This window comes from Perissodus microlepis, chromosome 3, assembly GCF_051167445.1.
Source record: "Perissodus microlepis isolate ML-2025 ecotype Zambia chromosome 3, ASM5116744v1, whole genome shotgun sequence".
NCBI lineage: Eukaryota > Metazoa > Chordata > Actinopteri > Cichliformes > Cichlidae > Perissodus > Perissodus microlepis.
In genome coordinates, this window is record NC_140463.1 from 2433101 (window position 1) to 2452350 (window position 19250).

General features: G+C 42.5%; 1 protein-coding gene across 1 annotated transcript; it reads left to right on the forward strand.

Moving 5' to 3' along the window:
* Positions 1-1612: 1612 nt before the first annotated feature.
* On the forward strand, positions 1613-16170 carry LOC146389411 (uncharacterized). The gene is made up of 9 exons (XM_084914352.1): positions 1613-1643; positions 7903-7944; positions 8088-8357; positions 8544-8786; positions 8870-9064; positions 9971-10027; positions 10814-10879; positions 12312-12356; positions 16076-16170. Exons 1-9 carry the CDS (start codon positions 1613-1615, stop codon positions 16168-16170), a joined length of 1044 nt encoding a protein of 347 aa, XP_084770478.1.
* Positions 16171-19250: the final 3080 nt, after the last annotated feature.

Here is a 19250-nt window from a genome sequence, read left to right on the forward strand (position 1 = left end):
GTGTGTTTACACTCAGTCTTTCAAATAGATGCAAGTAAAACACAGCAGAAAATAAATAAAGTCACAGACTAGCGGTCCTGTTGCTCTATTTTCACCTGTAAAGCAGGAGTGGGGTAGGTGGAGGTTTACCCTGGTGCAGGTGAGCCGCAGCGGTCAGTGGAAGAATCCGCGAGTTTCTCTGTGAGTTTCCCATTACCTCGTAGCTACTCGGTCCTTGCTCAGAAGTTTAGGGGTTTTTTCGCTGTAAAAAGAAGTTTTCTTCCCACGCACAACGGACACTAATGTTTTTGTCACTTTTTATGGAATCAAACTCAAAGTAAGGTCAGTACTTCCACGCTTTAAACGCTGCACGCTCATACTCTCTCCGCACTCGATATATGATCCATTGTTGATCTGCACACAGCTGTTGTCACCAACGTCGCACTCGCTTACGTCACTGTCATGAGACATTCTCGCAAAAAAATCAGGGTTTTAGTAACGCAGTAACGCAGCGTTCCTACGGGAAAGTAACGGTAATCTAATTACCGTTTTTGCAATAGTAATCCCTTACTTTACTCGTTACTTGAAAAAAGTAATTGGATTACAGTAACGCGTTACTGCCCATCTCTGCTTATTATCTGTTATTTACAGCGCTGTCTTTTTCTTTTTTCACTTAAATGACCTCCGACAAGAAAGCCTAATTTCTGCTGTTCAATACTGAAGAAATTTAAACTTAAAATTATGCAAAATTGCAGAATATTTTTAAGGTAATCTGCTATAAAAAGCCAGACCAGGAAAATCTCCTTCATGTTTTTCTGTTTTATTCTCAGTTACTTTCACACAAAGGCATCTGCTGTGATGTTCACAATGCTGATGGAGTCTCACATGTATCAGTGCTGATAAATGATCAGAATTATAATATTTCTGACTGTCTGAGGCTAAATTGAATCAAATCAGGACTTTTAGAACTGTAATCAAATGGATTATAGAAATCAGTGATGATGCCCAGCCCTAGTGAGCAGCCTAGGCCTGAGAGAAGTGGATGTAGCTGTAATAAGAAAAGATGAAAAGAACTATTGATAACGTTTTCGTTAAGGCCTGATCTGTCTGAAATTCATAGCCAGCTCTGACACGGTGCCATCAATCTGTGAACGCTGAAAAAGCAGCAGTGTATCCAGGAAACACATTATATGCTGCAATAAATGCCCAAGTGTCCCCTCTCCCCACTGCCTTTCAGCAACAGGCAGCAGCAAACAGGTCGTCAGAGGAGCCGAGATGATGATTAAGTTTAACATTTTCTACAATATTGACAAAGCACTTTAAGCACAAGTTTGTTAGTTAATAATTTAGACATGAATATTGTCTGTGTGGACTTCCCCCCAAAGAAAGTGCACATGTAAAACTGCGGTGTTAAGCGATGCGGTTGAAAAATTTGAGTGCGCCTAACTTTAGAAATTTAGGCGTACCGGTGCAACCCTGGCAAAAAGTTAGTCTAGAGCCCCGGTGCATGTATTCACCCTTCCACTTGCACATGCCACTGGTTTGCTCAGACAGTGATGCTGTGAAAGTGTTAACAGGAAAGTGGTGAAGCTGACATTGTCTCTCCCACTCAGACTTCAAACATTCAGTCACCATGAAGACCCCATCTACCGCTCTTCTCTTCGGTGAGTCAAACTGTCATGTAATCCTTCACAATTGCTATTATTTGAGCTCCAACACACACTCACAGAGGAAAACACACACTTCCAGTAGAAACACAAGCAGGATTCATTCATGACAGGACAGCGGGAGAAATGGGAATCCTAGTAGTTTGAAGTCTCTGTGGGTTCATCTTTGCTTTGTGAGGTCGACTTTGTGATTAAGCACCTTGAGGCATAAAAAGAAAATTGAACTGAATTGAATTGAATACCTGAAAGCTAAGATAAAGATCATATGTGCGTCCTCATTAGGATAGAGTTTCAGATTACCTGCGGAGACATGAGAGTCAAATTCAAATTTTATTTGTCACGTACACAGTCATACACAGTACGATATGCAGTGAAATGCTTACACAACTGCTCGTGACCTAAAGAAAAAAAGGCTATGAATAAGATAGGAAATAAATATGAAAATTAAAAAGGGTCAATTTAACTAGGAAGGAATAAAATAAAATATAAAAAATTAAAGTTAAAAATGAAATAACTGTACAACACAAATTAGAATGAAGGGTAAATTTAACTGGGAAAGAATAAGATAAAATATATTAGAATTAGAATTAGAATTCAACTTTATTGTCATTGCACATGCACAGGTACAGGGCAACAAATGCAGTTTGCATCCATCCAGAAGTGCTTTAGTGATACAGATATATTACAATATATATTAGCAATAATATAGATATGTAAGTATATTACAGAAATGGGTCTATTATGGTATGTTATAATGTACACGGTATGAAGTATGTTGTGAATATTCTATAACTATAGGTATGTACAGGCTGTAGTGAGTACAAGCTATGTACAGGCTATGAACAGGATATAAATATGAAAAACTATACAGAATATGAAATAAATAACTTTACAGAAATCTGAGATATACAGTTATACAGAAATGTGAACTATGCAAGTTGTAAACAGTTGTAGGGTTAAAAATTATCGTATGTACAGAATGATTATTTACACAGAGCTATACAGTAGTGCAGTTAAGATAAATTAGATATGTGGATAATTTCTACAGTATCTATATAAAGTGCTGGTGGTTGTGAGTGGTGGTTCAGTCCATGTTATTATTGTGTGTTTGAGGGTACAGTTGTCCATTGTGTGTGTGTGTGTAGGTGGTTGTGGGTGTGTGTATGTTCAGTCCATGTGTTAACATGGGTCAGATGTCAGGAGGCAGAGTTCAGGAGTCTGACAGCTGTGGGGAAGAAGCTGTTCCGGTACCTGGTGGTCTTAGTCCGGAGGCTCCTGTAGCGCCTCCCAGAGGGCAGGAGGGTGAAGAGTCCATGTGATGGGTGACTGGGGTCTCTGATGATTTTCCCAGCCCTTTTCAGACACCGCTTCCTGTAGATGTCCTTTATGGCAGGAAGTGGTGCTCCGGCGATGCGCTGGGCAGTTTTCACGACCCTCTGCAACGCCTTCCGGTCCGAGGCAGAGCAGTTCCCGTGCCAGACTGTTATACAGTTGGTCAGGATGCTCTCGATGGTGCAGCGATAGAAGTTCACCAGGATGTCTGAGGACAGGTGGTTCTTCCTCAGAGTCCTCAAGAAGAAGAGGCGCTGGTGAGCCTTCTTGACCAGCTTGGAGCAGTTGATCGTCCAGATGAGATCCTCGGAGATGTGGACTCCCAGGAACTTGAAGCTGCTCACACGCTCCACAGCCGTCCCCTTAATGTGGATGGGTGGATGTGGGTCAGCATTCCTCCTGTAGTCCACGATGAGCTCCTTGGTCTTCTCGGTGTTAAGCAGCAGGTTGTTTGTGTCGCACCACTCAGCCAGACGATCCACCTCCTCCCTGTAGGCGGCCTCATCGTTGTCACTGATGAGGCCAATCACCGTGGTGTCATCTGCAAACTTAATGATGGTGTTGGAACCATCAGCAGGTCTGCAGTCGTGGGTGAAGAGGGAGTAGAGGAAAGGGCTCATCACACAGCCTTGTGGTACACCGGTGTTCATCGTGATGGTAGATGAACAGTGGTTTTCCAGCCGGACATGTTGGGGGCGGTTGGTCAGGAAGTCCAGTAACCATTTGCAGATGAGGGAACTGATGCCCAGGTCTGTCAGTTTCCTGATGAGTTGTGAGGGGAGGGTTGTATTGAACGCTGAACTGAAGTCTATAAACAGCATTCTGGCGTAGGTGTTGTTGTTGTCCAGGTGTGAGAGGACAGAGTGCAGTGCGATGGAGACTGCATCCTCTGTGCTCCTGTTCTGGCGGTATGCGAATTGGTGGGGGTCCAGGGTGGGGGGGAGACAGGATTTGAAGTGTGCTAGGACCAGCTGCTCTAAGCACTTAGTGATGATGGGGGTGAGTGCTACTGGGCGGTAGTCATTGAGGCTAGATGGGTTGGAGTTTTTGGGTATCGGGACGATGGAGGTGGATTTGAAGCAGGCCGGTACCACAGCGTGGGCCAAGGACAGGTTAAAGTTGAAAATAAAATAACTGTACAACAAAATACACAGTATAGAAATATATAAGAATGTATGAAGAAATATAAACATATATACACAATAACAGCAGCTGTTCAGTATTAACTGGAAATGAAGAATATAATGACCAGTGTTGTGCAATCCACATTATTTAGTGTCTTGTGCAGTGCAAATATGCTTAAAGTGATTAAGTGATGAAGTGTAAACAATGTCCAGAATGTCCAGTGTGTGTGTAAGAACCATATGTGTGTGTCAGAACCATATGTGTGTGTCAGAACCATATGTGTGGGTCAGAACCATATGTGTGGGTCAGAACCATATGTGTGTGTCAGAACCATATGTGTGGGTCAGTACTGTGTGGTGGTGTGATTGAGAGACCGTATCGCCTGCGGGAAGAAGCTCCTCCTCAGTCTCTCTGTGTTGGTCTTCAGGGAGCAGAATCGCTTTCCTGACCTCAGCAGAGAGAGTCATCGACCTTCACCTTTGCATGGCTGCTGTGACACCATGCGGCCATGTAATGACCCTAATATCAATGAGAAGCAAAGTCATTGCTTTCAGAAGCCATTGGAATTCTTTCAATGGAACAAATAGGCAAGGAGTTATGGGAGTTACAGATGTTTAAAAAATATCTGGTGACACTAGCGAAAGGTTAGTACCAAGGACTCACACCCTTACCTCCAGATGAACGCAGTGCATTTATTCACAGTGAATAGCAAAACATGGTTTAAGATCAGAGCAGTTGGAGGTAGGGCTGGGTATTGTCACTGACATTTTGCCTCAGACAGTCAGAAATATTATAATTCTGATCACTTATCAGTGCATATTGTGAGATTGTGAGAACTGGGAGAATTTAACAATATCCATATTTTATATCTATGAACAGAAAGCTGACACTTGTAAGATTTCATAGGAGGTGTGAACACCACAGCAGATGCCTTTATGTGGAAGTAAGTGAGGATATATGAAGCAACACATGAAGGAGATTTTCCTGGCCTGGCTTTTTATAGCAGATAACCTTAAAAGTTTCTATAGTAGTTTAGAAACTGAAGAAAAGCATGAATCATCATATGAACATTACTCGATGCTGAAGTGTTTAATTACAGACACAACCAAGAATTTTGTAATTTGGTATCATTTTACATTTACATTTCTTCAGTATTGAACAGCAGAAAGAGGCTTTCTTGTTGAAGTTAATAAAAAAAACATGGCTGACCGTAACAATGGTAGGCTGATTTGTAATAAGCAAGCTAATAATGCAGAAAACAGAGATTTGTAGTACACTGAGAGAGAGAGAGATGTGCATAAAGTGTGATTTTTCCCATGGTGGAAGCAAAACAACAAAAGTCAGAGGGAACTCATGACGATGTTTACCAAACGCGAAGTGTAGTTTTGATCTTCTTTTGCTGCTGGTTCAGTGAATTCAGAGAGTACTGAAACCTGCAGCCTCAGAATCTGTGAGATGTCGACTTTTAGCCCCGACAGTGTATCTGTGTACGTGCTGTCGGGTGAACGATCGGCACTTTGTGTTTACATCTTTGTGTGGAATCCATTTACCTGCTCTCTTACCTGAGATTCTGGTGTATCAGGCAAAGTATATTTATATTTATTCAAGCTAAAATTGGAAAATTGATCATTGAAACCCAGCCCTAACTGGAAGGTCCAGTCTCCACGAGATCCAGAAAATGTCAGTTTTCTCTCAAAATCACACTAGAGTCAATCTGTCCACTCGATGTCTCACAATCCTGCCCAAAGAGACAGACTGATGACTATAAATCGAAGCAACAACAAGAGCAGGAGTAGAGCATCCCTAACTGCTTTCATTCAACCATCCACCGATGACTGATCCACTGCTGCTTCCTTATGAAGCTGCAGATATGAGACAGCCAGGTGTGTAAGTCTAAAGGCAGGAGACTCCTCAGGTCCTGATAATGTGCATGATGATGAACACACAAACTTAAACACAACAAAATGGCAGGTTCAAGGTCTCGGGGGACCATGCAGTCTGCTTTTAGAAACGTCAGCAACAGAATGGATGTTTCTAAAGAGCTCACTGAAGCTGAGCCTGGTTCTGTATCAGGATGGCACCACTGTAACTAAAGTGGAAACATTTAGTCACCACAGCCACAAACAGAGGCAGGAAGTAACAGTGTTTACTTTACTTGGGGGTTTTCAGGTTTCTGCACTGCACAATTATTTTTCTGACTGTTTTTTACTTTTACTCCCTACATGTTTAAACAAAGATCTGTATTTCCTTCTCCTTACATTTTAAAAACAGGCTTGTTACGTTTGGTTTAAGACTTGACAGGAGTTATTATTTCACATCGAGCTTTAAACATCAAACTGATTTGAGCCTTAACAGAAACACATGAGAAGAAGTGCTGTTTGTTTATTAATCACGAGATGATGTCGCAGAAAAAGAGATGAAAGAGGTAAAACCATGCGCCATGGTCAGGGGTACTGATGGAGGGATTGTGGCGAATCTTTACAGCCAATTATTTAACTTTGCAGACGAAGCCCTGTTTAACAACTCATTTAGAAGTACTTACATCTGCTGGTCATTCGATTTACAGCAGTTCGGCTGTGATAATACATGTGGGCTACATATCTGTTGTTACAACTCAGCTCAAAAGCCGCAACATAAATATGGGGACAAACACCAGAATTTCAACGAAAAGAGGTTTCATCTTAAATTACCTAACAAATAGCTAAAATAGCTTGTACCACCCAGGCAAAGACTAGTGAGCCTCAAAGAAAGCTACCTACCTTTACCTAGCCTCAGGTACGTCTTTATCCACACCTGACTAGGCGTGGTCAATTAGCAACAGCTGAAAACTCTTGCACTGCCGCTGCAAAGAGATTTGGGGCTGTAGAGGGCCGTGACACCTGTGGATATGTAAATGTAATGATGAGGTCCTGTATGATACAAATATAAACACCCACACACCTCTAACCAACTATCCTATTATCCTGAGACTGATTTTAACAATATTGGTATTATTGGGCAATAACATGTCACAATGCTCCTAACTGATGGTGGTTTTAGCTTTTTTTGGTGGCTCCATAATGTGCTTATGGTCTCTGTGCACGCTCGTGATGATCCTCACAGTCACCTCATGCCAAAAACTAATTCCTAAAATCACATGACGAGGCTGTGCCATCATTTCAAAGAAACAGGCCTTGTTTTTCTTTGGTCTTTGGATATTCTAAAGAATGATAAGGGGCCTTGACATGGGCATTATTTAGACATGCTGTACTCACAGTACTCACAGAAGATGATAGTTTATGATAGTCTCTTTTTATCTCTTTAAGCAGTACAATACTCTTCAAACAAACTAAATAAAAGCACATGGTGCCTAAGTGTGTTCCAACATTGCTTTTACACTTTACAACTTTATTTTGAACACCTGTAGGACTTGGTAACACTCAGAAACTGGGGTGTTCTCGGGATTTTGATGTAGGTCACAGTTTCAGGACATACCTTCCTGTGTTTGCATGCACATGGAGCTTTACCTAAGCCACCCTTAACTTTTACTATAGCTTGGTTTTGGCTTGTCTCAGTATCAGCCATTTCCAGGAGATTGGTTTCAGGACCCATCCTATGCTTCCACATCAGCAAGGTGATGTTTCACACATCAACCACATCTTTGGCAACTGTGGTTCCAAAAATTCAGAATATACATATTTCACAGGAGTATTTTGAATACTCCTTCATTCAACACCAATTGGCCTTGGGAGAGCCTGCCAGGTGGTAACTTGTCCCTTGCAACTAATAAACTCTAACCACCTCTGACCTCCTGTTGCAGGTGTGTTTGTGCTGCTGCTGTCTGCACCGACTGTTTCTGCAGGTGAGTTGATGGAAGTGAAACAATCAGTGAGACTCCAACAAGAACACAAATACATTTACTCTGTGTGTGTGTGTGTGTGTGTGTGTGTGTGTGTGTGTGTGTGTGTGTGTGTGTGTGTGTGTGTGTGTGTGTGTGTCCTCCAGTGTCTCTGTCAGTCAGTCCAAACCTTCAGCAGGTCTTCAGAGGATCTTCTTCAGTGTCTCTGAGTTGTGTTGATGATGGACAGACAGCTGATGGATGGACAGTGAAGAGGACCAGAGGAGGACTCACTGAGGACTGTGGAGCAGCTCCAGGCTTTGGGAGGCTTCTTGGTTCCTCCTGTGTTCTGGATCGCTCCGTCTCCTCTGATGGACATTACTTCTGTGAGAACTCATCTGGACAGCAGAGTAATGAAGTGTCCATCAGTGTTTCAGGTAGAGACGGGGAGATGTTCCAGCTGTGTCTCTGTGCAGATGTTTCCAGATGTTGGATACATGTCTGTCAGTGAGCTGAGAGTGTAAGACTGTCACTGTGGAAGTCAGCAAGGTGCTCATTCAGACAGGAAGCTTCTCTTCTGAGAGGAGCTCTTGACTCTGCTCTGTTTGTGTTTCTGTTGTCAGATAAAGGTGTGATCCTGGAGATTCCTGCACTTCCTGTGTGGACAGGAAGTGATGTCACTCTGCGTTGCAGAGAGAGGAGCGGTGACACAGCTGCTGCTTATTTCTCCTTTAATGGACGTCATGTTGGATCTGGAACAGCAGCAGAGCTCGTCATCAGAAGGGTCAAACAGTCTGATGAAGGTCTCTACTCTTGTGCTACTGAAGCATTTGGATCGTCTCCTCAGAGCTTTCTGAGGGTCAGAGGTCAGAACAGTGACATCACTTCCTGTTTACAGACATGACTTGCTGATAAAATGACTGAACCGTCTGCATCACTTCTCCTGCAGATCCTCCTCAGCACAGGAGCTCAGACTCCACTCCTCCTGTGAACTCTTCTGTTGACACTGCTTCATCACCTCCTCAGGGTCTCACCTCCTTTCTCACTGCACTCATAGCAGGCCTGGTTCCTGTGGTTCTTCTGGTTCTGCTCTTGGTTCTAGTTCGACTTCTTTTCCACTGCAAAAAGAAAAATGAAGCAAATGGTACGACCTCTGTCACATTGACTTTATATCTTTTATTTTTTATCACAACAAGGAGCCCAGCTGCTGCAGTCTGAGGCCAGATGTTTCCATGTTGGTCGATCTCAGCTGCTCCTTTAAGAGAACTTTTGGTTTTATAAAGCTTCAGATGTTTCAGTGGGTAAAACATCTGGACTGCAGGTCAGCTAATTTAGCATCCAGACATATTTCCCATGGAACCATGCTGCTGGAGTGCAATTACAGTGAGGTTTGACATTAAGTGCCTAAAGAGTAAAATATTTAATGTGCTGCCTGATGACTGAAGTCTGAGATTTTGCTCTTGGGTTATTTGCTCTTTCTCCGAGCGTTACACGGTGAATGTGCGTTATTTGGATTTTAGTCCATGTTTATCTAATGCTGTGACCTTCTATTGGCCACATACTTTTTTTATTATGGCCTGCCATGTAAAGCTTTAGAACTTAAACTCTGTGTACTTCATTATTTATGTAACTGTAATAAGAACCACAACAACCTTCACCTTGTTTATGAGTAGTGAGTATTTTGGGTGAAACCATTAAGAGACCTTATTAAAACCTGTGCTGATAATGACCCCCACTTCACACCTTGACTCATGTCATGAGGGACATGATCAATAGTGGGTCAATGATCCTTTTAAGGTTCAAGTCCCACTGGGGCTTGAGATGTGGGACTGTCCAACTCCATTTGGTCTTAGACTTGAAGAAGCTTCTCGGATGAAACATCTTCAGGAAACTTACAGTGCTGATGCTCTTATTTCACCTTAGACTATGATGACCTGAACGACTGAGGACCTTTACAAACACACGCCGACATGTTATGAGTGTGACTCATTTTTTTAATTGAGTTTCAGGCTATATGACCTCTGTGTGTGATTCTGTGTGTGTGTTCCAGATACACATCATGCTGATCCATATGTTGTCTACTCTGATGTGAGGATTCACACTGCAGGTACAGATGAACCATTAAAAATGAATTTAATTAAATCAAGTTTTGTTTCTTACAACAAATGTGCAGATAAAACAGCAGATCATAACAGAAAATATACAGTGTTATATAAATGGCCTGTATTTGTGTAGCGCTTTACTCAGTCCCTAAGGACCCCAAAGCGCGTTACACACCATTCAGTCATTCACACACTGGTGATGGCAAGCTACCTGGGGCGCACTGACAGAGGCGAGGCTGCCAGACACTGGCGCCACCGGGCCCTCTGACCACCACCAGTAGGCAAACATGGGGTTAATATCTTTCCCAAGGATATTCGGCATGCAGCCAGGAGGCAGCCTGGGATCGAACCACCGACCTTCTGATTAGTGGCTGACCTGCTCTGCCACCTGGGCTACAGCCATATAAGACGTTGCCTAGAAGTTTAATACTCCTTGAACTTTGTGTCATGTCACACAATCTTAAGTGTGTTACTGGGATTGTATGTGACAGCCAAACACAAAGTAGTGAAGAATCACGAAAGGGAAGGAAAATCATATCCGTGGTATTGAGACTCAGTGTTGTGTGGGCTACTACTCTGGTTAATGCTCTTTAGGTGGACAAGCATGTCTTTGTACTTACTGTAACACTAACACATCGATGCATCACGGCCCAGAGGACTAAAAGTCCCTACAGAGAAAGTGGTTCAGTTGTAGACATTCATAGAGGCTCAGAGTGGACATGTTCAGAAAAGGACGGTCATGTTTCCTGTTTCTAATCCACCAGCATCACCTCATCCATGTCTCTGTTCAGGTGCTGCTGACGTCACTTATGATCAGGTGGTCATCAGAAATCAGGGGAAGCCTGGCAGGAGGACAGGTAACCATGAAAACCACGCACTCAGGTACAACAGGAAATTATGTTATTATTAAAATATTAAAAGCTATATTTATATGGATTTCCACGTGCTGACAGTGCACCTGTAAGTCATCGTCTTCATAAATGTCTGACCTCGTTAGTGTCTTCACAGTGAACTGTACGGGTCAGTCTAACACCTACACAGTGCCTGAGGAGTCATTACAATAACAATATAACCACTCGGGCTCCTTTAGTTCAATCATTTTTGATCTGGCATAACTTCCCAAAACACATTAAAGTTTTCATGGATGAAAATAATAAAGTCTGTTACAAACAGCATCCACACCACGAGGTAGATCATTATCTCAGTATCAGAGCTTTTAATGTCCATGCCATAGAGGAGCAAACACAGCCGCTACTGCCCTGATGTTTGATCATTCACTAGAGAAAACAAAGCACATTCTGGGTACATTTTTAAGGCTTATATCGGTGTGCAAGATAGGCAGCTGTTCATATGTTTAGAGCAGATGAAAGACATGTTGTGCGTAATGCTTCCTGATTAAACGCCGTTAGGTGTTAAAATGTCTCACCCTGAGCTGATATCATGTGCAGTGACTCGTGAAGGCCATGTCCGCACTAATATGTTTTCGTTTGAAAGCAAATCTTTTTTTCTCCATTTTGACCCTCCGTCCACAGCGTTTTCGGACAAGGGAAACACAGCGTTTTGAAAACGCTCTCGAAAACAGATACATTTTAAAATGGTGTTTTCGCATTGCAGTGTGGACAGCGAACCCAAAGACTTTTCAAAAACAATGACACATTTTAGTCATGTGATGCAGTCATGTGGCCAATTAAACTAAGCTATTAGAGGGCATTATACAGCAGTTGTTTTGACAGCCCTATTAAAGATTAATATCAGTCTGTACATGCTCCACAGAGCTTTTCTTCAAATTCTTTAAGTCTCAATCGCTTTTGCAACTTTGTACGTCTGTGTTACTCACAGCAACAACTCCACCTCATTGTTAGTCCATTTAAAAAACTGCTTTTCAAAGAGATGTTTCAAAGAGCTGGAAAGTAAATAAATGGCAGACAGAAATGAGACAGGTTGAATTGTCTTGAGTTCCACGCATGCGCAGTACTGGAACGTAAGTGTTTTAGGCCATTTCAGTGCGGACGCGGAGCGTTTTCACACGAAAACGCCGTTTTAAATTTATCCTGGCTCTGTGGGTGTGAGCTGCCTCTGGCATGTTGAATAGCAGACTCGGCACATAGAGCAGATCAGTGGGGGCTCTGTCAGCAGGCAAAGTCTTCACAGTGACTGTGGGTCAGTAACACCTGCTGAGTCTACCTCACTACTGTCAGAAACCAGCACGCTACAGGCGAGTATGTGAAACAGTGTTGAAGACAGATGACACGTGTGACACTCTCATAGTTCTGTCTCTGTGTGTTACAGTGCAGTCAGCTGATTCAGGTGCTGTGAAGCCATCACTGAGAGCAGGTAACATTTCCACACAAATGTAAAGGTTCAGTTTAATTCAGTACTATTTGTACAGCACAAAAATCACAACCGTCACCTCAAAAAGCTTTACATAGTAAGATAAAGAAATGCATACAGAGAAAAACCCAACAATCATATGACCCTCTATGAGCAGCACTTTGGCGACAGTGGGAAGGAAAAACTCCCTTTTAACAGGAAGAAACCTCCAGCAGAACCAGGCTCAGGGAGGGGCGGGGCCATCTGCTGTGATTGGTTGGGGTGAGAGAAGGAAGACAGGATAAAGAAATGCTGTAGAAGAGAGACAGAGGTTAATAACAAGTACAATTCAATGCAGAGAGGTCTGTTAACACATAGTGAGTGAAGAAGAAACACCCAGTGCATCATGGGAATCCCTGGCAGCTTAACCCTTTAAAGCCGGTCGGAGCGGGCGTGCTTTTGCGTAACTATTTTTAAATCCTGGTAGCACCGCAACCACGTAAGCTAGCGCAATAATTTTTTTTGCATATGAAACCAGAGGAGTTGTACTTACATCTTATACCATCAGCTTGTCCTAGGTCACGGTTTCCTTCCACATATAGCTTTGCAAAAACTGCATAAAAAACACTTGCAGCAACAAAAACATAATATTCCAGAAACACGTTTTGCCGATCCGATCAACTGTTCGTAACACTTTTTACATTGAAATAGACATCAGTACGAACTATCGCATGTCCGCCATTACCTCCCCGGAACCGGAAGTGACGTCATTTTCACGGAAAATGTAGTTTTTTACTTTTTTTTTTATTTTTGTCAAGATTGTCCTTTTTCAGTATAGGTTTGATTACAGCAGTTTTTAGTGATTCTGGAAACACACCTGACATTAAAGAAAAGTTGACAATCTGTAACAGGTCTGACTCCAAAGTCTTTGAGACCTTTTTGAAAAAACTTGTTGGCAGGACATCTAAACAGCAAGAGGAGTTCAGTTGACCTAAGATGTCCTCCAGGTCTTTGCTGTTAATAGAGTGAAACTGTTTCATGGTGTTTAAAGAGTTTTTCGGTGGACACAGTACATATCCTGAATCTGCTGTTGATGTACCAATTTTTCTGTGAAGAATTTGGCAAAGTCATTGCAGGCCATGGTCGAAGTTCAGCTGCCACTGACACAGGAGGGTTTGTTAGCCTGTCAACTGTAGAAAATAAGACCCAGCATTATGGCTGTTTTTGGTGATGATGTCAGAGAAGTAGGACCTCCTTGCACTCCTCAGTTGTAAATTATAATTGTGAAGTTTCTCTTTATAGATGTCATAATGAACCTGGAGGTTTGTTTTTCTCCATCTGCGCTCAGCTTTCCTACACTCTCTTTTTTCATTTTTCACCAGTGTGGAGTTTCTCCATGGAGACTTCTTCCTTCCAGAGATAACCTTCACCTTAATGGGAGCAATAGTGTCCATAACATTTAACATGTTAGCATTGAAGCTATTGACGAGCTCATTGACTGACCCTCTGGACAGGTCAGGTGTTAATGGGAAGACCTGGTTAAAGATCTCACTACTGTCTTCAGTTATACACCGTTTTGTGATCACTGCTGTTGATATATTTGTGTGGGCTGAAATTGGCGTTCTTGGTTCTATGGTAGGTCTTAAAGGGTTAACTAAGGAAGGATTTGGGGTCACCTGGTCCAGCCCTAACTTTTCTTCAAATTCTTTAAGTCTTTAGGCTTCAAACTTTCCTGTTTCATATGTTAGGCTGTCTCCTCTCTATTTTTGGTAATTCCACACCAGTGAAACCCAAACAAAACACTTGAGGCTCTAATGTCTGTGTATCAATCTCGCGGCCCATGTCACCCCTACTTGCTGCTCGCATAATGACGTGAAGTATTTTTTTTAAAAAAAATTAATATGAAGGCAATAGGCAGAGTGTTACAGGCATAGCCCGAAAGAAAGTAGCCTCATTGGCAGTGTAGCTGTAATTGTGCCATGTAAGGGCTGTGTGCAGGCAGTGCAGACACTCTGAGACAAAACGTGAACTCAAAACAGCTTTAATGCTAAACTCAAAAAGTAACTAAACTAAACTAACACAAGGAACCAGAACACACAGCATATATGATGGTGACCGTGACACAAACAAACAAAAACACAGGGCTTGAATACACAGAGGGAGCAATCAGGGAATGGGAAACAGGAGGGAAACACAGCTGGGGCAAATCAGGGCTGACGAGACAAAGGAAGCAAAACCAGACACATTAACATGAGACACAGACTTTCAAAGTAAAACAGGAAACACAGACTGACCTTACAGACACAGACTCACAAGCAGGTAGGCAGATACAGACACTGACTGGACACAGAATAGAGGGAGTATGGAACCAAACCAAGAAGAATTGGGCAAAATAGAAATGCAAAACCCTTCACAATAATAAACTAAGATGAAAACACAAATAAAAGGTACAAAACAGAAACCACTGGGTCAATGACCCAGGTACCCAAACAAGTTGTAAGTAAGCTATTAAGACTCGACTGTACACTGTGTTCGTGTTTCCTCCGAAAAAATAAGTTCCTTTGGAGCAGCCTTTCAATGCCTCTCTCTGTCTCTCGCTAGCAAAGTTGACCTAAACAACTAAAGCTATTTTTCGGCTACAAGCCCGACACGAACCCGACGTTTTAGCCAGAGGTCCCTTTACTCCGGTTCAGAGCAGCAGACCTGTTTTATATACGCGTGGAATAGTTTTCTATATGAGATCGCTGCAAAAAGTGCAGCCTTACCTAATGTCCACCTACTGTTACTCATTTATATTAAGATTTAAACATCTAGTTGGTGTTGGTGTGGAGAGTAGCCTTCAGTAATAGTAATAAATCACACAGCAACAGTACATTCATGTAGTTGTAAAAAGCTTGATAATATATTAAGTAATTCAAAGTATTCAGAATATGTAGCGGAATATGTTACAAAATACATTTTGGGGCATGTATTCTGTAATCTGTAGTGGAATACATTTTTAAAAGTAACCTCCCCAACACTGGATATGGTACTACAAGATCATTAAGATAAGATTGGCTGACTGTTTGTGAGGAGCTGACATCATGTTTGTCTCTGAACAGGAAGCTGAGGACACACTGGGCCTGATGGACCTTCATCCTTCCCTCTGCTCCTCTTCTTCATGCTGTCTGTGCTTTAATCTGTTTTAAATACAGCTGTTAGCTCTCACCTGTGCACACAGTAACATCTGCTCAGGAAGCAGGTTCAGAAAGTCTGCGTTTCCTGTTGTCACCTGTGTAGGTTTCAGACTTGCATACAGACGCTGTGCTGAACTCTAACACACTCACACACTGATGGAGGCTGCAGACTGTCAGTGTTTAAGAGGGATGTCACATGTTCTGCGTTTTGTTTCGTATTCTTCCATATTCTGTTTCCTGAATGACTTTCTTTGTATTGTTTGAAATAAAATTAAACATAGATTAAAAATTATAACTTTGTTTGGATATGTTCATTATCTGTTGCCATGGTAACTGACTGAGCATCAGATATGTCTCCTTCATCTGAGGATGAACAAACTCAGAGTTTTCGCAGACCTTCTTCATGGAACAGAACCTGTGTGTTTAGTGATGTTTTAGGGCAGACCCTCAGTGTGGTGGACTGCTGTGGACCGAAGGTCCTCAGAGATACACGTCCTGTTTTATTGAAAGAATCAGCATCACAGTCTGATCTTTATCTCTGAGCTCTTTATTGTAAAACATTTACAGACCTGAGCTCCATCAGCGCACCTGTTGATCCAACCTGCAGGTGTGTTGAGCTGCTGAGTAAACAAGTCCTGGTCCTGAGCTCAAACCCGCTCTGAGGTCTGAGAGACTCTTTGTTCTCTGAAGTGTTCACATGTGTCTGTGTGGAGTTTTTAAATGAATCTCAAACCCAGAAACAGCTGTGAGACAGCATCACTCACAAATCTCAGCTGCTGCAGCGTGACATCTTTATGAGCGACAGCACGTTAAAAACAGATCAACCACAAAATCCAGATGTGATGGTGAAGAGCTGGTCCCTTCATCATAATCATTTGCTGTGTGGGAATACCTCAGATTTAGGACCCGTCATCATAAATAAAATGAGTCATGCACAGAAAATTGTTGAGACAAAATTGTTTGCAACACAAAACAACACAGCTGACATTTCAGCTGCACTAACGGCAGGAGGGAAACAGTGCATGCGTCAGCCCAGAGGTCATCAATCGGGCTCACCGACCAATCGCAGCTGACTAAAGCTTCGTCAGTGACGAAACTGAGAATGTATGAGAATAATAAGTGGATCAGATTATGTGTCCAGTTTATGATTTAGGTGATTTGAGCACCGATAACATATAAAACCCAAAATCATCCCTTCATGAAATGGATGCTTGACATACACACATAAAAATATGACAGCATTGAGCTGAAAGAAGAAAGAAACACTGATCATGTGAATCCATAAAAGCTGCTGCTGCTGCTCATCACAGCACACGTTATGTGTTCAGCTCTGACACCATCCTGTAGCACCACTCGTACCTGTGCATGTACCCCGACCACCAGCAGAGAACTAGAAAGGATGGAGGTCTCTCTGATCTTTGCAGATCATCGAGTGATGACCTGGAGTTAACACTGGGGCAACGATTCTTGAGCTCTATCAACAATTAGCACGTCCAAATCTGAGGCCTCGACCACGAGCTCTGGGTGCTGACAAAAAGCCCAGAGCTCAGCTCTGAGCTTTTCAACTCAGCAGTCATAAATACTACAGCGGTGTACAGCTGTGAGCTGCTCTTCTTTAATGACAGGCCTGAGCCGCTGGGTTTATAAAATCATGTTTGCACTGAGCTGCTGTGTTATGCTGACACAACTATTATCAAGCTTTTATCTCAGTAATTATCATTCATTTGTCTCTGTTTCCTGAATACTGTGAGCATTATCACTGCTGTGAAGCTGGTCACTTGATCACAGGTGTGCCCTCCTGTTGCCTTCAGGTGCAGAAGGCATTCCATGTAATGAAAGTGTCATGGAATGGACATACTAGTTGTTTAGAAGTGTTACTGCCACCTAGTGGTAACTAAGCAGAATGTGCTTTTGTAAAGAAAGTCGTCTTCAGGTAGTAGTGCGCGCTCTTGCTTCAGTGGAAGAGAGCGCACTAATCTGATGACCGTATCGTCAATCCAGGTTTTAAATCCCACAATATCAGCTTCATCCATAAGTGCTTCTACATTTAAGGTGTGTTAGTAAGTTTGACAGTCTGTGTCCCATCACAATTACACATGTTTACACAGTTAGAGGGTCAAAGGTCGAGTGTCAATGTCAATGACCTCTGACCTTTATTACATACTAAAAGGGTGTGTTTTATTATCTTTATCCAGATGAGTGGAGCTCAGTAGGCTGAAGTCTTTGGCTTCTATAAGCTGTGAGACGTTTTCATGTAGTGTGTGATTGATCTTGTGCACCTGTGTGGCGTCATTGTGATGTCATATTATACTGAAAACATGTAATATGGGATACAGCTCTCTGCATGACCTTCCATATGATATACTACTCAGTAAAACTTTTACAAAGTCAACTTTGACCTTGCATGCTAACAATTAAAGTGAAGGTCAGCAGTGGGCCGAGCCCTGGCGTATTGTTGTGAAGTTTAAAGACGATCCATTAAAAAGTGTGGGCAATATCAAGTTTCTACTGATTTTATATATTTATTATGACATTGACCTTTGACCTGTTATTGGTATCTACCATCACAGAAAATTTGAACAGGATATGTTGAAAACCCTGGATGCGGACTGAATACAGACAAAACTGCATCGTCCCTCCTTCAGGCGGAGAATCAGGCACCAAAGAGTGTTTCTTTACCTGTTCAATCCTGAGCACATCATCTGGTCCCGACTAAGTTCAGTAACAACAATCTCAGAGTTCAGTGCATGAGGTCAGATTAGAGCAGATGACCTGCTCGTGTCACATGATCACAGGGAGTAAGCTGCATTCAGCTCAGGCAGGTGTGAATGCAGGAATCTGGTTTTGCTCTCAGTCCTGATCCTAATTACAGCTGATTGATCAGGTTAGAGAGTCTCCACAGACATTTTTAAATGTGTTTTGTAACAAAAACACACACATACAAACAGCACGTTTTGTTCTCCTTTAGAATTAGGATGAGGAGCTCGGTCATTTGAGAGGGACTCTTCAATATCGAAAGGAACCAGTAGATGTGGTTTGGACATCTGACGAGGATGCCTCCTGGGTGAGGTGTCTGAGCATATCCCAGCAGGAGGAGGCCCCTAGGCAGACCCAGGACATGCGGGAGGGATCATATCTCTCGGCTGGCCTGGGAACGCCTTGGTGTTCCCACGGATAAGCTACAAAACCTCACCACTTGATGGATTCTTGTAGAATTGCGGCTTCCTTAGTCAGGAGCCTCACAGAGTAATATTAACTGTACTTCAACATAATATTACCATATTGTGTGTGCGTATAAGGAGCCCACAATGGCACCTGCTAAGTGCCAAGGAAGACCTTCTTGGTGCTTCTGTTTTATGAAAAGGCATAATCTCTCAATCTGCACAAGAACTACCATCTCGAAACAACTGCTTACGGATTACAAAGAGAAGCTGGCCATTTTTCACACCTACTGCAAGAATAAGATCACTAAAAAGAAGATCTGGCCAGAACACATCACCAACATTGATGAGGTCGCCTCACCTTTGAAATTCCCATTTACTATACTGTCAAGAAAACAGGGACCAGTACAGTGTCTATACTCACCACAGGGAAGGAGAAGTCATCCTTCACTGTAGTTCGCGGTTGCCATTCTAATGGCCAAAATTACCACCCATGGTCATTTTCAAGAGGAAGTCTTTGCCAAAAGAAAAGTTCCCCGCGTTCTTCAAGACTAACCCAAAGGGCTGGATGGACGGGCAAG

Excerpts from the sequence above, each read along its gene's own strand:
- LOC146389411 (XM_084914352.1), top strand. The coding sequence starts at position 1,613 with ATGAAGACCCCATCTACCGCTCTTCTCTTCG. Across the intron at positions 8,358-8,543 it reads AGTGTCCATCAGTGTTTCAG|ATAAAGGTGTGATCCTGGAG; the intron begins GTAGAGACGGGG and ends TTCTGTTGTCAG. Across the intron at positions 9,065-9,970 it reads AAAGAAAAATGAAGCAAATG|ATACACATCATGCTGATCCA; the intron begins GTACGACCTCTG and ends TGTGTGTTCCAG.